Source organism: Nelusetta ayraudi, unplaced genomic scaffold (assembly GCF_046127955.1).
Source record: "Nelusetta ayraudi isolate G7.1 ecotype Tasmania unplaced genomic scaffold, CSIRO-AGI_Nayr_v1 ptg000034l, whole genome shotgun sequence".
NCBI classification, from domain to species: domain Eukaryota; kingdom Metazoa; phylum Chordata; class Actinopteri; order Tetraodontiformes; family Monacanthidae; genus Nelusetta; species Nelusetta ayraudi.
This window is the reverse complement of record NW_027466084.1, coordinates 3,351,994-3,369,236: the sequence shown is the minus strand read 5'-3', so window position 1 is coordinate 3,369,236 and position 17,243 is coordinate 3,351,994. Positions and strand designations below refer to the sequence as shown.

At 43.1% G+C, this 17,243-nt stretch overlaps 1 protein-coding gene across 1 annotated transcript in view; it reads right to left on the bottom strand.

Annotated features, from left to right (window-relative positions):
* LOC142892367 (netrin-1-like) overlaps positions 1–17,243 on the bottom strand; it is a 47,393-nt gene that overhangs the window by 11,962 nt on the left and 18,188 nt on the right. The window contains exons 2-4 of the mRNA XM_076032488.1: positions 9,135–9,323; positions 3,312–3,461; positions 745–798 (exon numbers count right to left, since the gene is read on the bottom strand). Coding sequence (XP_075888603.1) covers positions 745–798; positions 3,312–3,461; positions 9,135–9,323 — 393 coding nt within the window. The remainder of the gene's footprint in view (positions 1–744; positions 799–3,311; positions 3,462–9,134; positions 9,324–17,243) is intronic.

Below are 17,243 nucleotides of genomic sequence, written 5' to 3'. Positions count from 1 at the left end.
TTTAAAGAGTGAATATCAAGTGTGCAAGTTGAATGCTTTAGAATTGCTAAAAGAAAGAGCCCATGTTTAGGAGAGACTTGGCTATAAGACAAGTCAAAATGAAATCAATTGTAAGACAATTGGAAAAAAAAAAAAAAAAAAAGTAAAGCAACAGGTGTACTGCCTGTTTTTGCACCGGCTGAGTGAACCTACATCGATGCGCAGCCCTCTTCTTCAGCCGGGAGGATTTCACACATTTCAATCTATCAGCGGGTTGGTAGGTCGCAGCAAATTAGGCATTCTGGCTGCGCGTCATGCGGCGATAGCAGCCCAACACGGGGGGTGGGGAGGTGGATGGGGGAGGGAGGGGGAGGGAGGGGGAGCCATGTCGGCGCTCGTGAACAATCAGGCCGGGCAGGGCTTCACAGGCGGCCCTGATTGAAATACAAACTGGTGCAAATGAAGCATGTAATCAGATTAGAGGCTGAAACCCAGGGGGAGGCTGCCGGGCCCCGGCTGGGAACACGGGCGACGAGGCCACAGGGAGAGGCGGCAAAATATCTGGAGTTTGCATTAGTCGTGGGCCGCGCGTTGAGGTGCGAGCGACGCGTGACCCAATGGAGTGCACGTGTGCCCTGGACGTGCACGTGAGCACGGCCAGGTAGCGCTTTTTTTTTTTTTTAATTCTTCCATGCGATAGCTACGTGCTGGAAGACGTAAAACATTTGTGTGCACTGATTACGAGGTGATTTCTGTGCGGCTCACCTGACGGTTCCTCGTAGCTGTTGTAACTCGACGTCGGGGAAGCCACCGGGATCTCTGAGAGGGCGGGAAGAGAGAAAAATCATTTTGACACCTAGTCGCGTGCCAGACGGAAAAAGTAACACCGATAAACTCAAGATGAGGGATTGACACATTCAGGTTTTAGCAACAATTAACACAGCACAAATATAATGCTTTTGCTAGGCCTTTTGAAGTTAGCATGTTAATAGTAATAACTCCTTTTAACAGCACTAATTTCTTTAACGTACGATTAACACCTGGTCCACACCAGAGGCGGAAGTGCCGCGAATCGGCGCCTTTGTTAACTGATGGTGTTGTTCACTGGGAATTGTTGTATTTGTAAACCTTAATGGTTAGGAGCATTGCCTTGAGAATACCTCAAGGTTTGAGGGTTTTTTGGAACGTTCCAATGAAAATAAAAATATAATATTTCCACAAAGGAATTATTATTGTCCTCTCCAATTTTCCCTAGAGTATAAGAAACACAATAAATATCTTGTCAAGTTACACATAGAGCAGGGTAAAAAAAAAATGTGCACTTAATTTGTGATTAATCGTGAGTTAACGCAGGACACTAATGCGATTAATCGCAATTAAAAATTTATTTGACTGACAGCCCTAATCTTTACAATTGAAAGCAGCAGAAGGCAAATACACAAGTGTACAGCAACCAACAATGTATAAGTGTGTTTTAATTCAGCACGTTTAATGGTTTGAGTTGTTGCTGTGGATTGTGGCCGTGGCTATTTCTCAGTCTGAACCTTATCAGGTCCGGTGGCATCGTGGACAGTTGTTAGTGTACACACATCCCGGTCACAATGGCTCATATCTTATCTGTTCGTGCCAGCCAGCTACTAGATGCTACAAGCAACGGCGACAAAAAAGAAAACGGCAAATAGTGACCTATATCCGTTCCCGTAAGATGTTGGTATTAAAGCCTATAAACTGCAGACAGCAGATAGAGGAGGTGAACGTCCTTCTACGTTTTGTACAGATTGACGGTACTTTTACGGGCACAGACAGTGATTTTGACAGTGACGTTGTCCCTTTTCATTCAGCGCTGTTGAAAGTTCTCAAAATATTTCCACAATAAGGGAATAAATAAAAGAAAAAAAAGCACATTGTTCCTGCAATCCATTAATTCTGAGATTAATGGATCGCAGATGATTCTGTCCTAGCCTTCAAGCCAAATAAACTGAAAGGGCGCAAACAGTGAAAAAGGGAAATTGCCAATAATCTTGACTGTCCACAGTTTATTCATTAACTGGCTCAGTGAGCAGCATTTTTTCTTTTCATGAAAATTTTGCACATGCTCTCATCTCATGAGTGCAATTGTTGCTCCTACTCACGGCTGTGGGTGGTCCTCTCACTTTCAAACAACATATATATATATATACATATATACATATATATATATATATACATATATATATGTATATATATATATACATATCTTTCAAATAGTAAAAATGTTCTTAGCACATGGCCTTAGGCTTTCACCCTTTCAGTTCAGATGAACCTGGTGATGTTAAAAAGCACAACAACCGAAAATATAAAGTGCAAACAAACGAAAAGGGGGAGAAAAACAGCACTATGAGCTTGTCAAATGTAGTAGTGGAGAAAAAAGGTTTCTCAAATATGATCACGAAATAATTAAAAAAATGAGGCTCAGTCCCGAAAAATCACGCACACAAGCAAATGCAAAGTATTTCTGTTGTTTAAATTTGAATATATCTTATTAAATATAATGCTTATATCTTTGTACTTGCTCTAGATGTAAAGTGTGTCAAAGGACATTTTCTTACTGCGTGGAAGAATCCAGTTTAGGCCTGGATTGAAAGGTGCACGTGCAGAAAGAAATATGTGAATTGCGGGTGACAGGACTAATAAGGTAAATTGCACTTGGAGACTTCAGAGTCATTCCTAATGGAATATATCATAAATCCAGTGCATACATATACTTATATAAATATGAAGTCACTTAATCTGACCTAATGCATGACAAGACAAGACCAGCTTTAGTGACTTCTTAGTGATTCAGGGCCCCAAAATGTATTCTGTAAAGTTGGTTGACCGCATAGATATTATGTAATGTATATATTTATTTGTGTTGTTATGTTGCAAATTATTTTAACAATATGGGTTGTGCAAAAGGCTCCAGTGCCGTCCATGAGTTTGCTCTGTGAAATGTGCAGTTTGTGTTCAGAGAGCAATCATTCATTCATGTTAAAGAGGACAGAGGCAATATTTGGAATTGCAAAATTTGCACTTTAATAAAGTTCATTCCAAAGCACTGAGCAACTGTTACTTTATCTTTTTTTTTTAACTAAAGTAATTAGTAATTAGTAATTGATTGCTTATGAAACAAAGTAGTTAGAGAAGTAATTAGATTACTTTTTTAAAGGAGTAATCAGTAATCAGTAGTTGGATTACTTTAATGGAGTAAACCCAACACACTGGTCACAAGACATCAAAAATAAAGACCCAGTGCTAACTACCTCTATGGTCTAAAATGCCTTCGCTTGAGAAAAGCTTTAAGCGTCTCTTACTGATGCAGGGGGCGATGGGTGAGCGGCTCTGCTGGTAGCCCTTGGCGCAGCGGTTGCAGGTGATTCCCGTCACGCCGTCCTTGCAGGGACACTGGCCGGTGGTCTGGTTGCACGTCTTCCCCGCCGCTCCCACAGGATGGCAATCGCAGGCTGCAGAGAAGGCACAGGAGGGTGACAGCGTTCACTGGCATGAAGGCAGCTGGGGTAAGAATTCATTTGATAAAAGAAATACCTTAATCAACCACCTTAAAGTAATAGTAGTCACTGCAGACACCCTGTTATTGATATAAGTTCAGGTAGTGGTCAATAAAGATGAGGAAGAGACAGTGGTCACTCAAATGGAGGGCACCGTTCTTTCAGTGCTGAGTGTGTGGTCACTCAAGTAACTGTCACTGCCGTTCCTCCAACACATCGGTAGGCCTTTTTCCATCCAGGTGGTATTCCCTCGTTCTTTTTTTTTATGTACATATATATATATATATAACAATGTCAGGGCATCAACTGCTTGTATTGGCCGAATCATAAGTAGGGTCCAGAAGAAGCCAACCGGAGGGGTTAAGTCTAAACCACGACCCCTCCCTGCAGACAAATAACAGCCAATCAGACAGGAGTTCATCCCATAAAAACGCTGGTGCCAGGATCTTCATTCTCCCTTGGGAGGTCACCTTGGAGATCTTCCTTCTTGGTTCAACTGAGACTGCTCCTCTGGCCAAACAACGGGGAATCCATGTACATGCATGCTTGTTTTTTCAGTAATGAACCTTCTAGAACTTAGCACTGTTTGTACAACTTGTTCTTGGGTAAACCAACACGTGACAAGGCGCAGTTTGCAAAAGCAGCGCCGTTGCTGAACCATCATCCAGTTTTTTTTTTCCCCCCCCGCTCCGCTTACGACCACCAAACGGTCTATAAAAAGGACACTTTGCAGAGAAACATGGCAAGAAATCACATTTAAAGCCTGCAGGCTGCGTTCTCCCTCTCCAGACAATCACAGATGGAGAACTGGGCCTCGCACCAGACTGAAACCTCAATCAAATTACAGTGCGTGCCTCCGCCCATAATGAGCATAAGGAGTGAGTAACGGTAACTGACCTGATTAATTACACGATCTATCGCTCTTTCTTTTCCCCGCAGCGTCCGTCCACTTTGCGCGACGTAAAAGTGCACGCAACGTGCACGAGTGGCTCCGCGTCGGCACTGCTGCTCCCTCAGACGAGGCTTCGGCCGTAATACTCTTGGCAAACGTTCCTGCCGCCTGAATAATGTTCCCCATTAGCGGACGAGCGAGACTCACTACTTCAAAGTCTGTTTAAGCCGTTAGCTCGCGGCACCGCGAGCTAACGTGAGAAATGTTGCTCCCCTCGTGCCAAGGCGTTTACCACGATGCCAGCGTCTGAAGTGGAGGCCCGGCCAGCCTATTAGCCCTGTGTTAGCGTTTTTTTCTTGCTTTTCTTTTTTTTGCGTACCGGCGTGGCCTTTTGAAATGTGCTTGAAGTCGTCCAGCAGGGGCTGAAACTTTAAATCTGGATTTACGGCACTTCATGAGCACAATTAGATGCTTATTAAATTCCTCTTTTCTCTTAAGATCTTAACTCTTTGTTGTATTTCATCCAATTTGACCGGAATCCCCAGAGCATTAAATGTACTTAAAATTGAACCTTTTTATGAGCTCTGCTTCATTTCCTCCAGGGACCTAAAACTCACATCAAATGTCGCTGGGAAAAAAAATGAAGGAGGGCTGTTGTAATGGTAACAATAATAGCAACAATAAATGATCGGAAAGCTTAAAGCGTTAAAAGGAAACTTTCAGGATTTCCATGAGTTGATGGGAATCAAAGTGTCTGAGATTATAGAGCCCCTGACAGAAATAACTAAAACTAAGTTTTAGGGAGCAAATAAATCTGTTTTGTTTTTTCAGTTTTTCTAATCCCATCAATCACAAACCATCCCTAACAACAAAAAAAAAACAAAAGACTGCAGGCCTGAAAAAGGAATCAGTTTCAATCAACGGTGAGGCTGATTGGTCGCAGAAGTTTTGGAGGAGTGCAGCGAACCGTGCAGCGACTTCATCTCCGTTGACTCACTGCGGCTAGTTAACAGCCGAGGCTGCCAAATGTTTTGAGCAGGGGAAAAAGAGTGAGAACGTTAAAGCGCATGTGTGTGTGTGTGTGTGTGTGTGTGTGTGTGTGTGTGTAGCTCGGGGGGGGCGTGCACGCCGTGGTTCAAGAGCTATGTTTACACTGTGCTTGATGAGCGATGAAGTTGTTAATCTGTGAAGTAAAGTCGTGATGCGCTCCACTCTGCCCCTGCTGGAGGTGGCAGGCACTACCTCACGCCGTTTTTTCCTTCTTATGGCTTGACAAAAAACAACAACAACAAAAATCTGGACATTTTCCAGAGATGGAGGGAGTGTCGGCAAGGGGAGGGACGGGGCAATAGGAAATGAAAGCAGGCTTCCTGCTGGCCGCGCTGGCACAGCTTCCCATTTCCTTTTTCCAGCAACCCAGCACGGCGGCAGGGTTGCCTGATTTGAAGAAAATACATATATACATATCAAAATTGCGTCAAATCACTATGTTTTTTGTCACCTGAGGAGGAACGTAACCAATCGACCGGTTGGTTAGGGTTTGAGCCCAGAAACTAAGCTGGGTCCACATTTTGCTCATGTTTTCTTTACATCATACTGTATGTGCAGCTAAACAGGGGTTCCCAAACTTTTCCTGGTCACGCGCCCCCAAACAGCATTAGCTTCCGGTCAGGGTCCCTCTTCGCAAATCATCAGACAATGTTACAAAATATGTAAAGAGGCATCAACTTTTAAAATGTTTTTTCTGACTTTTATTTTTTGCTATTTATTTAATAATAACAATACCATCAACTAACATGTTGATAATCATGGCCATATTTCTGTTTGACTGTAAAGCCAAACTTAATGTCTGCTGCCTCATATCTTCTTACTTTAGTTGGCCAATTCTTGAGTTTTTTTGGCTGCAGTGTCTTCCACAGCTGGACTGTCTGTCTGTTGCTTCGCTCTCTTTGTCTCAAACCTGTTCATGTTGCACTACCTAGACCAGCTGGAGGAGAAAATCACCTTGAAAAAAGGAGCAAACTGATACATCACACACACGCAACGCCAATTAAAATGTTTTTGACTGGCAGGCAATCATATTATATCAAATTATTCATATTATTCATATTCATATTCATATTATTATTATTATTATTATTATTATTATTATTATTATTATTATTATTATTATTATTATCAATCATATCATTATAGATTCTACTCAATAATGATGATCAAACAATGTTTAGATTATATTTTTTATTATATTTAATTATAATTAAAAGATAATTTGATTTTATTATTCATGTGTGTATTTGCTTGCATTTTTTCCTCCAATCTCTGCACCCCTCCTAGCGCCCCCTGGCTGCCTCCACTTGTTGTTCCGCCCTCTGACAGGAGGCCATAAGAAGAACATGTTGTTTTTGACATCTTACAAACATTTGGAAGCAAAGCAACAGTTGTAGCCGGAAGTTAAAACTGGGTGGATGTTTTTGCAGGCTGTAAACAGAAGGCTAAATGTACCAGTTTGATGTTTTTTTCAAATTTAATCCTTCTTGACTTCTAAACTACATGATGGTATGAAAAAACAAAGGAGATGCGTCAACAACATGTTACGCCAACTATCTCTCCGCACTGTTTTTTTACCTCGCGGTTTGACAAAAACAAAAAAATAAAATTGAAAATGTCGAAGTTGGCCGAGTGAAACAATGCTACAGACAAGCATTTGTCTCCTTTTTCCCCCCCTAGTTAAACGCAGATGATCTATTTGGCAGGAGTCCAGCACGACGCTGCCACATGCGACAAATCAGTCCCAGGCTTCAGTTGTTGATCTGTGGCTGATATGAGAATCCCAGCTCTGAAATCACTTTCGCAGCTTTATTTTTTAAATAAAGCTGAAAAAGCTTTATTTAAAAGCGTTAATGTTTCGTCATGGCCATTTCATGCAAAGTCTATTGTGTCACGTCGGACGTCATCATGGGCCTGAATGCTTGTGAAAAAAGGGCCTTGATCAAACTTGGTCATTCCAGCCAAATTTAAATGTCTTAGATTTTTTTTAAACAAGCAAGCGGCGCCGTAAAATTAGCATTTGAAAGCTTTGTCCCTCTTTTTTTTTTTTTTTTTTTTTTTTTAATGAATTCTCATATAAACATTCAAAGCAAACACGCTGTCACACAAACGGGCCGATACGCGCCGGTCTTTTGTGTGCGCGTGAGCTTTTTTTTTTGTTTTCCTCTTCTTCTTCCGACTGACTGACAGCAGTTTGTTTGCTCAGAGCCTTTCGCCTGCACTCCCTGCTGCAAAACAGAAGGAGCTCTCTCTTTGTCCCCGCCGCCGCTGCGCATTAATCCTCAGCACTTCGTCCTCAGCCCCAGTCGCACGCGCTCGCACCTGCGCGCGTGTGTGTTTTTTTTTTCCGCGCACCTACGCTGCTGTTGTATAGCGTGAAGGGTTGGGGGTCAAAAGAGAACGATCAGTGAGGAGTTTCCACTGATCACTTCACACCTCCCTTCTGTTTGTTTGCTTTTTTTTTTTCCTTTCAGGGATCCAGGGGAGGGATCCTCAAATAGCTGAGGAGCTGTAAGGGTCAGTTCCCGCCACGCACCGGGACAGGCAGCAGGGTTTTTTGTTTTTTTTTCCACAGCTTTTCAAAGAATTCCTTCAATGCCTGACATGTCTCTTGCAAAGACGACTGACAGAATGAAAGAGCTGCCGAACCATTCTGTTGCAAAACATCCCAAATGTTTCAGACAACGTGGTTGTAATGAGGATTATTTTATATTTTAACTAACACAAGCACAGCACAGCAGTGTGAAGGAATTATGGCGGGCCAAAACTCTGGTTTATAAGTTTTAATGCACCTTAATCGTGTGTTTAGTTGATGATGGCAGCACACAATCATTCCGAACTGTGTTGTTTAATAAAAACCTTCTCCAATGTCTAATTAAGTGGTTTGAGAGAATTCCAAGTGTGCAAAATTCTGTGTGAACAAACCAAAAGTAGGTTTAGTTAGTTGCTTTGCTGACTCTTTAATGGTTTAGCACAACGCAACTAAGTGTGATTATAATACAAAGCTTTGCTTGTGAAATGTTTCCTTTTTTAAGCAATTTTAAAATCTAAATTCAACAATATTGCACACTTGATATTCATTCTCTAAAATCACATTCAATTAGACCTTCAAGGCAACAGGTGCCAAAGCCATCCCATAATGTGTCCTGCACTAGTGATGTTCTTAGAGCATCCCAGTAGATTCTTTCATGAAGCTGCTTTATAATCGGAGTTCAATGCAGAAATGAGTCCATAAACCCAAACTGTTGAACAATAGTGAAATATTAGAGGATAAAGCTGCTCATCCTCACTACAGCCAGAGTGTTAGCAACTGATTCATTCATTGCAGTTTAATATGCCTACAGTATGTGTGTTTCCTTCCTTTGCACAATAGAGTATCTACACTCTTAAAACTGAGTTGACTAAATTTCAGGGCTCCAAATAATAATTGCACACTTTTCAATTTTTATGCCAGGTGAGGGCAGCAAATTTCTTCAGAGCCAACAGCCTGAATCGTTTTTTTTTATTTTTTTATTTTTTTTTTAGCCATGACAGCTGTCAAGCTTAAAACATAACTAAAAGAAGGTACTTGAAGAGCCGGTTTAAAAACAAAACAAAACATCTGAAACGATGAGGAAAAGCCAAGCTCATTAAAGGACAATCAATGGTGTTAATTGGACAGGGGGCGCCGTTGAGGCGGTGGTTACCTTTGCAGGCTCTGCGGTGGGAGATGGACTTGGTCATGTCCCTGTAGTAGCCCTCCTTGCAGTAGTGGCAGTGGCGACCGGCCGTGTTGTGGCGACAGTTGAGGCAGACGCCACCGCTCCTCCGGCCCGACAGCTTGTACAGCTCCATGTTGAAGCGGCAGCGGCGGGCATGCAGGTTACAGTGGCAGGCTGAGGAGACAGGAGAGCGGCGGAGGAGCCCATTCAATTGTGAATGTGGAGGCGCAATCAGAGAAATTTAAATTTTTCTTGAAAAAAAAAAAAAACTCGCGACTCGCTCAAGTTCCAAATATGCGTCAGGATGAAGAAGAAAACTGCGATTTAAAGTGATTTGAATGCACGAACATGTGTATGAACAACATGGTTGTTGGTGCCAAACGGGCTGCATGTCTGAGTGTTACACACTGCTGATCTAGTGGACACAGCCATTTGTAGGCTTTACAGAGTACAGTCCCAAAAACAAGAGGAACTATCCAGTGAGTTGCGCTGCGGAAAATTGTCTTTCGATGTCAGAATGGGCAGATTGTCTGGTTGGAGAAGAAAGGCAGCAGTCACTCAAATAACCACTGGTGATACCCCAGACCTGCAGAACAGCAGTTCTGAGTGAACTTGTCCACACGCACATACACACGCACACGATTTTGTTTCCAATAAGCAGGACACCTTCCCTGTCCTGCATTTACAAAATGTCCTTTTAGTGCGGTGCGCATTCATATGAAATGTCCGCCTAATACACATATACTAACACACACACACACACACACCCGGCCACTTTATGATATAACTTGTATCCTAGCATAGTGTGCCGAGTAAAGTGGCCAATCAGTGTATATTTCTGAACGCAGTTCCTCCAGTTCCCCCCTTGAAACCTTCGTCCTGCTGACTTTAGTTTGTTGATTTTCCCCGAGGACGAGGACGGCAGCTAATTGGAACAGATGTTGCCGCTCAGCTCGCTTTACTCTCGCTCCAGAAGCGAGAAGGGCTTTTCTTTTTTTTTCCCCCCGCCGCCTTGGCCACCTGCTTGTTAATTTAACCTGTGAACCCTGGAAGGAAAATTCTTTTTCCGCTCTCCCACACACGCAAACAAACACTCTGCGACGTCCATGATTTATTGTCGTTTTCAATATACTCTCTCGTCGTTGTTGTCGTCGCCGTCGTCGTCATACGGACCCGCAAACTTTATTTTCCTCACATTTAGAAAGAGAGAGTCACTTTACAGCCACTCTGCGTTAAAACACACAAAGAAGCGACTCAAAAATCAAAGCCGAAATGCGACGCAACGCACATTTAGGAATACAAGAAGCTTTGTATGTCGTTAGCGTAAAGTCATAAATGAGCGTTTTTGGAAAACAAGAAAAAACCCATTTTTTTAGGAAGCACATTGGTAAAGTTAAGCAGATATCACAATTTGGCCATACAATGACTTAGGGAATTATGCTATTACGCTAACGATTTGTAAAAATGTGGTTACAATTTAACTAAGTGTGACATTGATAATGATCAAATGATGTAAATACAAATGTTAACTCAACCATTGTATATTTAAGAATTAAGTATGACTAAAAAAAATGAACCAGCATACAACACCGCAGTGTAATGGAGCCACTGCTACTCATCGTGGATGACTCCATACTTCCATCTCATGGATCACTGCCCATCATCATCACTCATGGTGTGTTCAGGAGCATGATGTGTTTTTTTTTTTTTGTTTTTTTTTTTTAAATGAACCCATGATGTTTGTTGATTGGACAGTTCCGTTAAATGTAGATGCCTCTCAAGAGAAGACAACCCAGGTGATCTTTACCTGGGACTTCATCTCTACACCAACTACTAACAACGTTTTTTGTTTGTTTGCTGTTGAAAAATCACCAAAGCTGACGGCCCACAATCTGGTTTGCGATTCTCTTCTGTCACCGTCTGTTTTTGCGACACCTTCTCGCCGCGTTTTACGTTTGTATAATGCGATCGCACCCTCGAGCTGCCCTCACGTTTTGCTAATCTCTGCGTCGGCGGGCCCGTCGCACTGATATTGCAGGGAGGTGCCGGCGATAAGACCACCGCATGTGTTCCTTCTTCATCAGTGGGCTGAATCACGTACAGACCAGATCACACCTGCCGTGAGGGAGCCGAGCCGGCAGGTGGCTGGGATTCAGGAACACGCATGCACACACACACACACACACACACACACACACACACACACACACACACACACACACACACACACACAAAAGTGTTTGGCAGCTGTCACAGGCTTATCTCTCTAACTACCCTCCCCAGAGATGTGATCCAATACACATTCTAATGGCAAACACACACACACACACACACACACACACACACACACTTTTCCTCTTTCTATAATGGAAAAAAGTTTTTGGACACAAAAAAAAAAAAAAATTGTCAGTCCCAATTATTGTCATTATATATTTGCTAAATACATGTTTTTGTGTATTTCAAAAGGCACACAGAGAAGTGGAAATGTGGATTTGAAATGTGGATTGAAATTTGGAAATTCCTGTTAAGAAAACAATCGTTCTTGAACTCTGGATGTGTTGCATGGGACGTCACCTTGCTGAAACATCCGGACCTGAGCTGGACAGAACAGTGCAGGTGTGGCATGTGGCTAAATGTTGGGGACTGCACTCAAATAAACCGCACTTGAAGACTTCAGACATTGTCTGTGTTAGTGTAGTGCACTTACAATCACGAAAGCGTGATTATGTCCAAAAACTTGTTTCCACCGCTGTGTATTTTCATGGAGAGGAAATAGAGAGGCCGCTTACTCGCTTACTCAGTCACAGATCTGCTTTTTGTAACTTTGTTCGTGAGAGAGCACAGAAAAGAAATGAAATTTCAAAGCAACTTTACTCTTCAGCAAGAGAAGGACATTCTGGGATAATTCACTGACCTATACACTGGTCCTGACTCTCTGAAGTGTCCCTTCAAACTAAAAATGTACATCACTGCGTGTGTGTGTGTGTGTGTGTACCGTGTACATCATAAGGCCAATGAGCGCTATCTCTACAGCTGTCCCCAGGCTCTTCCAGTGAGCGCTGCGCTTTCTCATCCACACATCCCAGCTCTGCTCTCTCACTCTCTCGCTAACTGTTCAACAATGGCTAATAGCTGAAGCATTGATAAGCTGTGTTTAGAGCAGAGCCCCCCTGTCCCCCGCAAAAAAAAATGCACCATCCAATATTGGTTCCAGCGAGAGGACTCATGCACCACTGAGCAGCTCTCAACAGGTGACCCTTGAGATGAGGATCCTTTTTTTTTCACCTCCATCTCATCTCACAGTAACATGCTGCTGTATTTGCAGAGCAGCATTACAATGAAAAACGTAAATAGATCTTTGTTAAAGAAAATTTCTTCTCTGTTTTCATGTACAGTATGTATATGTATATATAAATTTACAATTCATATATATGTATGTATAATAATTAATTAATTAATTAATTATGACTCAGTCGGAGCTCCACCCATTTCCCATACAAACGCTAATTTCAAGTTCCATTTTCACCTCAAAATGCAAAGGTTTGGCCCACTCTTTAATTTGTAGTTCTGAAGCGCCACCCTACTGTGGCTTTACTGTTGCGTTTAATCGCTTTTAACAGCGTCTTTTCAATAACTGATGAAGAGACAAATGAATTAAGATGAATGAGTTCAGCGACAGAAATGTAATGCAAAAATAACTACACTTACAATTATTATGCATATCGTCAGCAAAATATGTAATTTTGACATAGATACTCTCAATTTTGTCCTAATAATATAGCAGGATATTTAAAAAAACAAAACAAAACATTTACAGTGCCAGTTTTTCAGTGTGTACAACAGTTACTGCTGCAAACAAGCAGCTTTACTGCGCTTTCCCCTGGTTATCCAGCCTCTTTTCTAGGTATGCTTTCATCTGGTTTGAAGGGCCCCACTTCAAGCTATGCTATTCCAATCTATTTATGTTCAAGTGCCATCTATCAGGTTTAGCAAAGGAAGTGTTCCTGGTGGGCCGTCCAGCCTAGGTGAAGGTAAAATGATGCATCCCACAGCACACTGTAGGTGTAGGTGTCGGTGTTTTGTTCTTTTACTCTCTCTTTTTTCGTGTGTCTTTGCTCAGCCTGCAGAGCAGAGAGAGCCCTCTTCAGGCGCCATCGCTTATTGCTCACCGAGATCCCCAATTAGACGTGATTATGGACGTTCGGTGGAATGCGGCGCCGCTGCCGAGGCACAAACGAAAAACTGTCAACTGGTTTCAGATGTGCAGCGGCCGCTGCCGCACCGCGCGTCTGTTAGTGATCCGAGCCGATCCGCCCGGAAAAAGAATGCGGGCGACGCTTCAGACGTGGGGAAAGACAGAATTCCAGCGCAGCCGCCGCCGCCGCCGCCGCCGCCGCCGCCGCCGCCGCCGTCGTTGTTTGTTCTAGGATCAATTCATGCGCTCAACGTGCTTAATCCCGCACAATCGCACCCCCCCCCTCTACGCCCCCCCCATTTGCGAGTCGATGACACGTGCCAGATCAAACACGGCGGTGGCGGCGGCCCGTCGGGCTCAGAGAGGAGCCGGCGCTCAAATGCTCGGCAGATTAGAAAGACATATTTTTTTGCAACAACAGTTGGTTTAGTGGTTGGGCGGACGAGCACATACGGACGTGTGTACTTGTGTCGACTGCCTCTACGAGTTAGACTACGCTTCTGAAGAGGCTGCGCTGACAGGTCGACCAACCCCCCCCGTGCTCTTTAGGCCTCAGCCTTGCTGCCGAAAACCACAATGCAATGCGCGTGGTTCGATCATGAAAACGTGTTTTTCTCGTTCTTTTTGCAGCACTTGAAGTATCTTTTTCTGGACTCAATGGCAAATAATGCACTCATGGTTTATAAAATCTTGCTTATCCCAGCATTTGCACTACTGACTGTCTTTTGCACATCTGCTCTTGTTTGTCTGTTGTACATAGATTCACTTCAATGTTTCTTGTAATTACTGTAATTACTGTATAGTTATTTTTTGTAAAAAAAAAAATAGTAGTTTCTCAATTTGAGATCAATACAGTATATCTATTCTTTTCTATTCTATTCTATCTGACTGAAGGTGGTGTGTTAAGAGCATGAATAAAATATGAAGTAGGCCAATCCTGCGAATAATATTGTTTTGTTTGTTAATTGTTTGAGCATATAGCTGTGGAACCTTGACCCACCGCTTCAGTTTTAATAAACAAATAAAAGTCAAGCGACGTCAGTGCTACGGGAATGTTATTTGTAGTTGTTACATACAAATTGTGTGCAAACTGGATATTCAGACAGTGAAATGACCAATGACCAATAAGGGGCCTCGTGATTCCGTGCTTAATCGTAATTACAGTTAGTTATTAAGCTTTAAAGTATGATGCTATACATTTTTGGACTAAAACCAAAACCCTCAGGGTCGAGGTTATTTAAATAACATGTTATTATATTAGGGGATTGCGCGCATTAATAAAATGCATTTTCCTCTCAAGCACAATCCAATAGCGTCTTCATCACGGTTGTACATTTGGTTGGGCTGCCATGGAGAAAGTGACTCCAGGTGAAATCATGTAAACAGAGAGAAGGTCCACACATCAAGGGGAGCGATGTGCTTGATGTTGCAGGCAAATTGGAAACTGGTGTACACAGTTTGTGTACAATTGGAACACAAAGGTAAATATTGTCCCATTTAAGTGCACGTCTGTAAATCGGAGATTCTGTCTTTTATTTCCGCCGACTGAGCAACACAAAGGAGTTTTTTGATCGCAAAAAAAACCCCCAAAACAACAAGTTTGCGAAACTCTCGGGGTGATGAATCCCGTCGCAAGCCTGTTTCTGATGATCGCACTCCCCGAGAAGAATGTAAACAGCGAAGGATAAAAGAGCCGTGGCTTTCTCCTCGCCGCGAAGGACACAGCGACTTTACGACTCGGAGACCTCTGGCGTCGTCTTCGTCCGTAACACACCTTGTCCCTGAGGTGTCGTGAACACGAACGCTCACGCACAGAAGAGGGTGTGCGCCTGCAAGAGATTCCTTTCAAGACCTTTGTGATGGACTGATCGATTGATCAGGTATGTCAAGGGGGCTCCTTGGTTCACATTCATCACAGACCAGGAGTGGGGAAACTTTTTGACTGGTGGGGCCACAATGGGTTCTAAAATTTGACAGAGGGGGTCGGAGCAGCAGCAGATGGATGGAGTGTTTTGGTGACCCGCCTCACAGGAGGAAGCACTCTTTATTGATATGACTCTTAAAACACTGAACATACAGCAATTTCATAACTTGCTTGCTATTGATATAATTTCTTTAAATTCAGTGGGCCGGATTAAAAATCTCAACGGGCCGCATATGGCCCCCGAGCCATAGGTTGCCCATGGTTGGTATAAGTTTTTTTTTTTTTTTTTTTTTTTAAAGTAAAAATACAACATGTTGAATACTGTCGAGTAATTCTGTCAAAGTTCCCTCACAGCGTCTTGGACGGACTGAGGATCAAGGTACAAGTGTGCAGCGTCTTTCACCAGGTAGGACAAGACAACGCCGCTGCAGCACCACTAGGTGGTGACTTCTGAAATTTATGAACCTCCACTCTCGTCCCCTCTTAACTAACTTGCTTGGGTTGTCCGTTATAATGACTTTTGAGGTCGCCGCTGCCTGCGCCACCGCTTGCGGGTGCCAGTTGCATTCAAGGTAGCACGCGCGCGAAACAACACGAGCCTGTGGTGAACTGGGAACTGTGGATCGGCCATAGGTGCAAGCGCGAAAGGTTGTTTTGTCTTTCTATGTGGCCCTGTGAAAAACTGGCGAGCGCAACCGCCTTCGTTATCATTATTATTATAACATATGCTGTCATCATGACCATCCATATTTAGTAGCGGCACCTTTTTTTCCCCCCTCGCTTGTGGCAGGTGTGTCATCATCTGCTCTGCTGCTCCAAGAAACACACAATGAGCCGTCACTCAGCTCGACCTTTCACGTCTTCAGAGCTGCACACAGGAGTGCACCGCAGATAAGAGATGAAAAGGTATTTGAGTGTATGAACTGACATCCCCTAGATCAGGGGTCGGCAACCCGCGGCTCTGGAGCTGCATGCGGCTCTTCTACGCCTCTACAGTGGCTCCCTTTAGCGTTGAACAAAACAACCTCATAACATGGAAATACACTTGAGCCATTTTTATGTTTACATTGAGGGGACATATTTTTGAAACCAAGCGTGTTAAGAAAAGCATTTGAATTAAAAAAAAAAAAAAGAGAGAGAGATTCCACGAAGCCATCTCCAAAAATATCCGCATGTACACAGAAACGCTTGCAAAGTACTACCGCCAGGCCTAATGGTGGCGCTGTGGTTTCACTCCCTGAAGGCGGAAGAAGAGGAAGACCTGGAGCCCGGTGTATTTACAGAAGTAGCAACTCGCTAACATAGCACGGCGAAGACGGCAAAGAACGCACGCAAAAAGACAATGTGGATACACGACAAAGTAGAGTCTCTGCCATCGTTGCGTTGTATCCACAAAGTTTTTTGCACTAATGACATGCAGCCGCAAAAACCCGATGAGTCAGGAGCGGAAATTGCTCTCCAGTAACCCTGGCGAATTTTGCGACCTAGATGGTCAGATATTGTGACGTTGGTGCAAACGTTGTAAGTTTAATTTCCAAAGGAATACTTTATTTTTTATTGCTGTCAGATAACATGCGCATTGGCTTTCTCCCCGAAATCATGCAAAGAAAGAGAGAGTTGCAAAAATCACCACAGCCTCGGGTCTTTATCACCCTTCTTAAAGAGGCAGTAACGCCCCTCTGACTGCAGGTGAATGTTATTTAATGGCAGATGAGTCAAGATGGCACTTTTGATAGTGAAGGTTGCCGTTTATACATAGCATAAAGGCAAAAAACCAAAGCAAAATCAGACGTTATGCAGTGTTATTTCATTTTAAATGTCGAAAAAGGTTTTGTGGCTCCCAGTTTGTTCTTTACTGGGGGGAAATGGGTCCAAATTGCTCTTTGAGTGGCTAAGGTTGCCGACCCCTGCCCTAGATGAAAGGCTATCTCCATCCTTTATCTCACCCAGGTCTGAGCATGTTCCCATGTCTGTG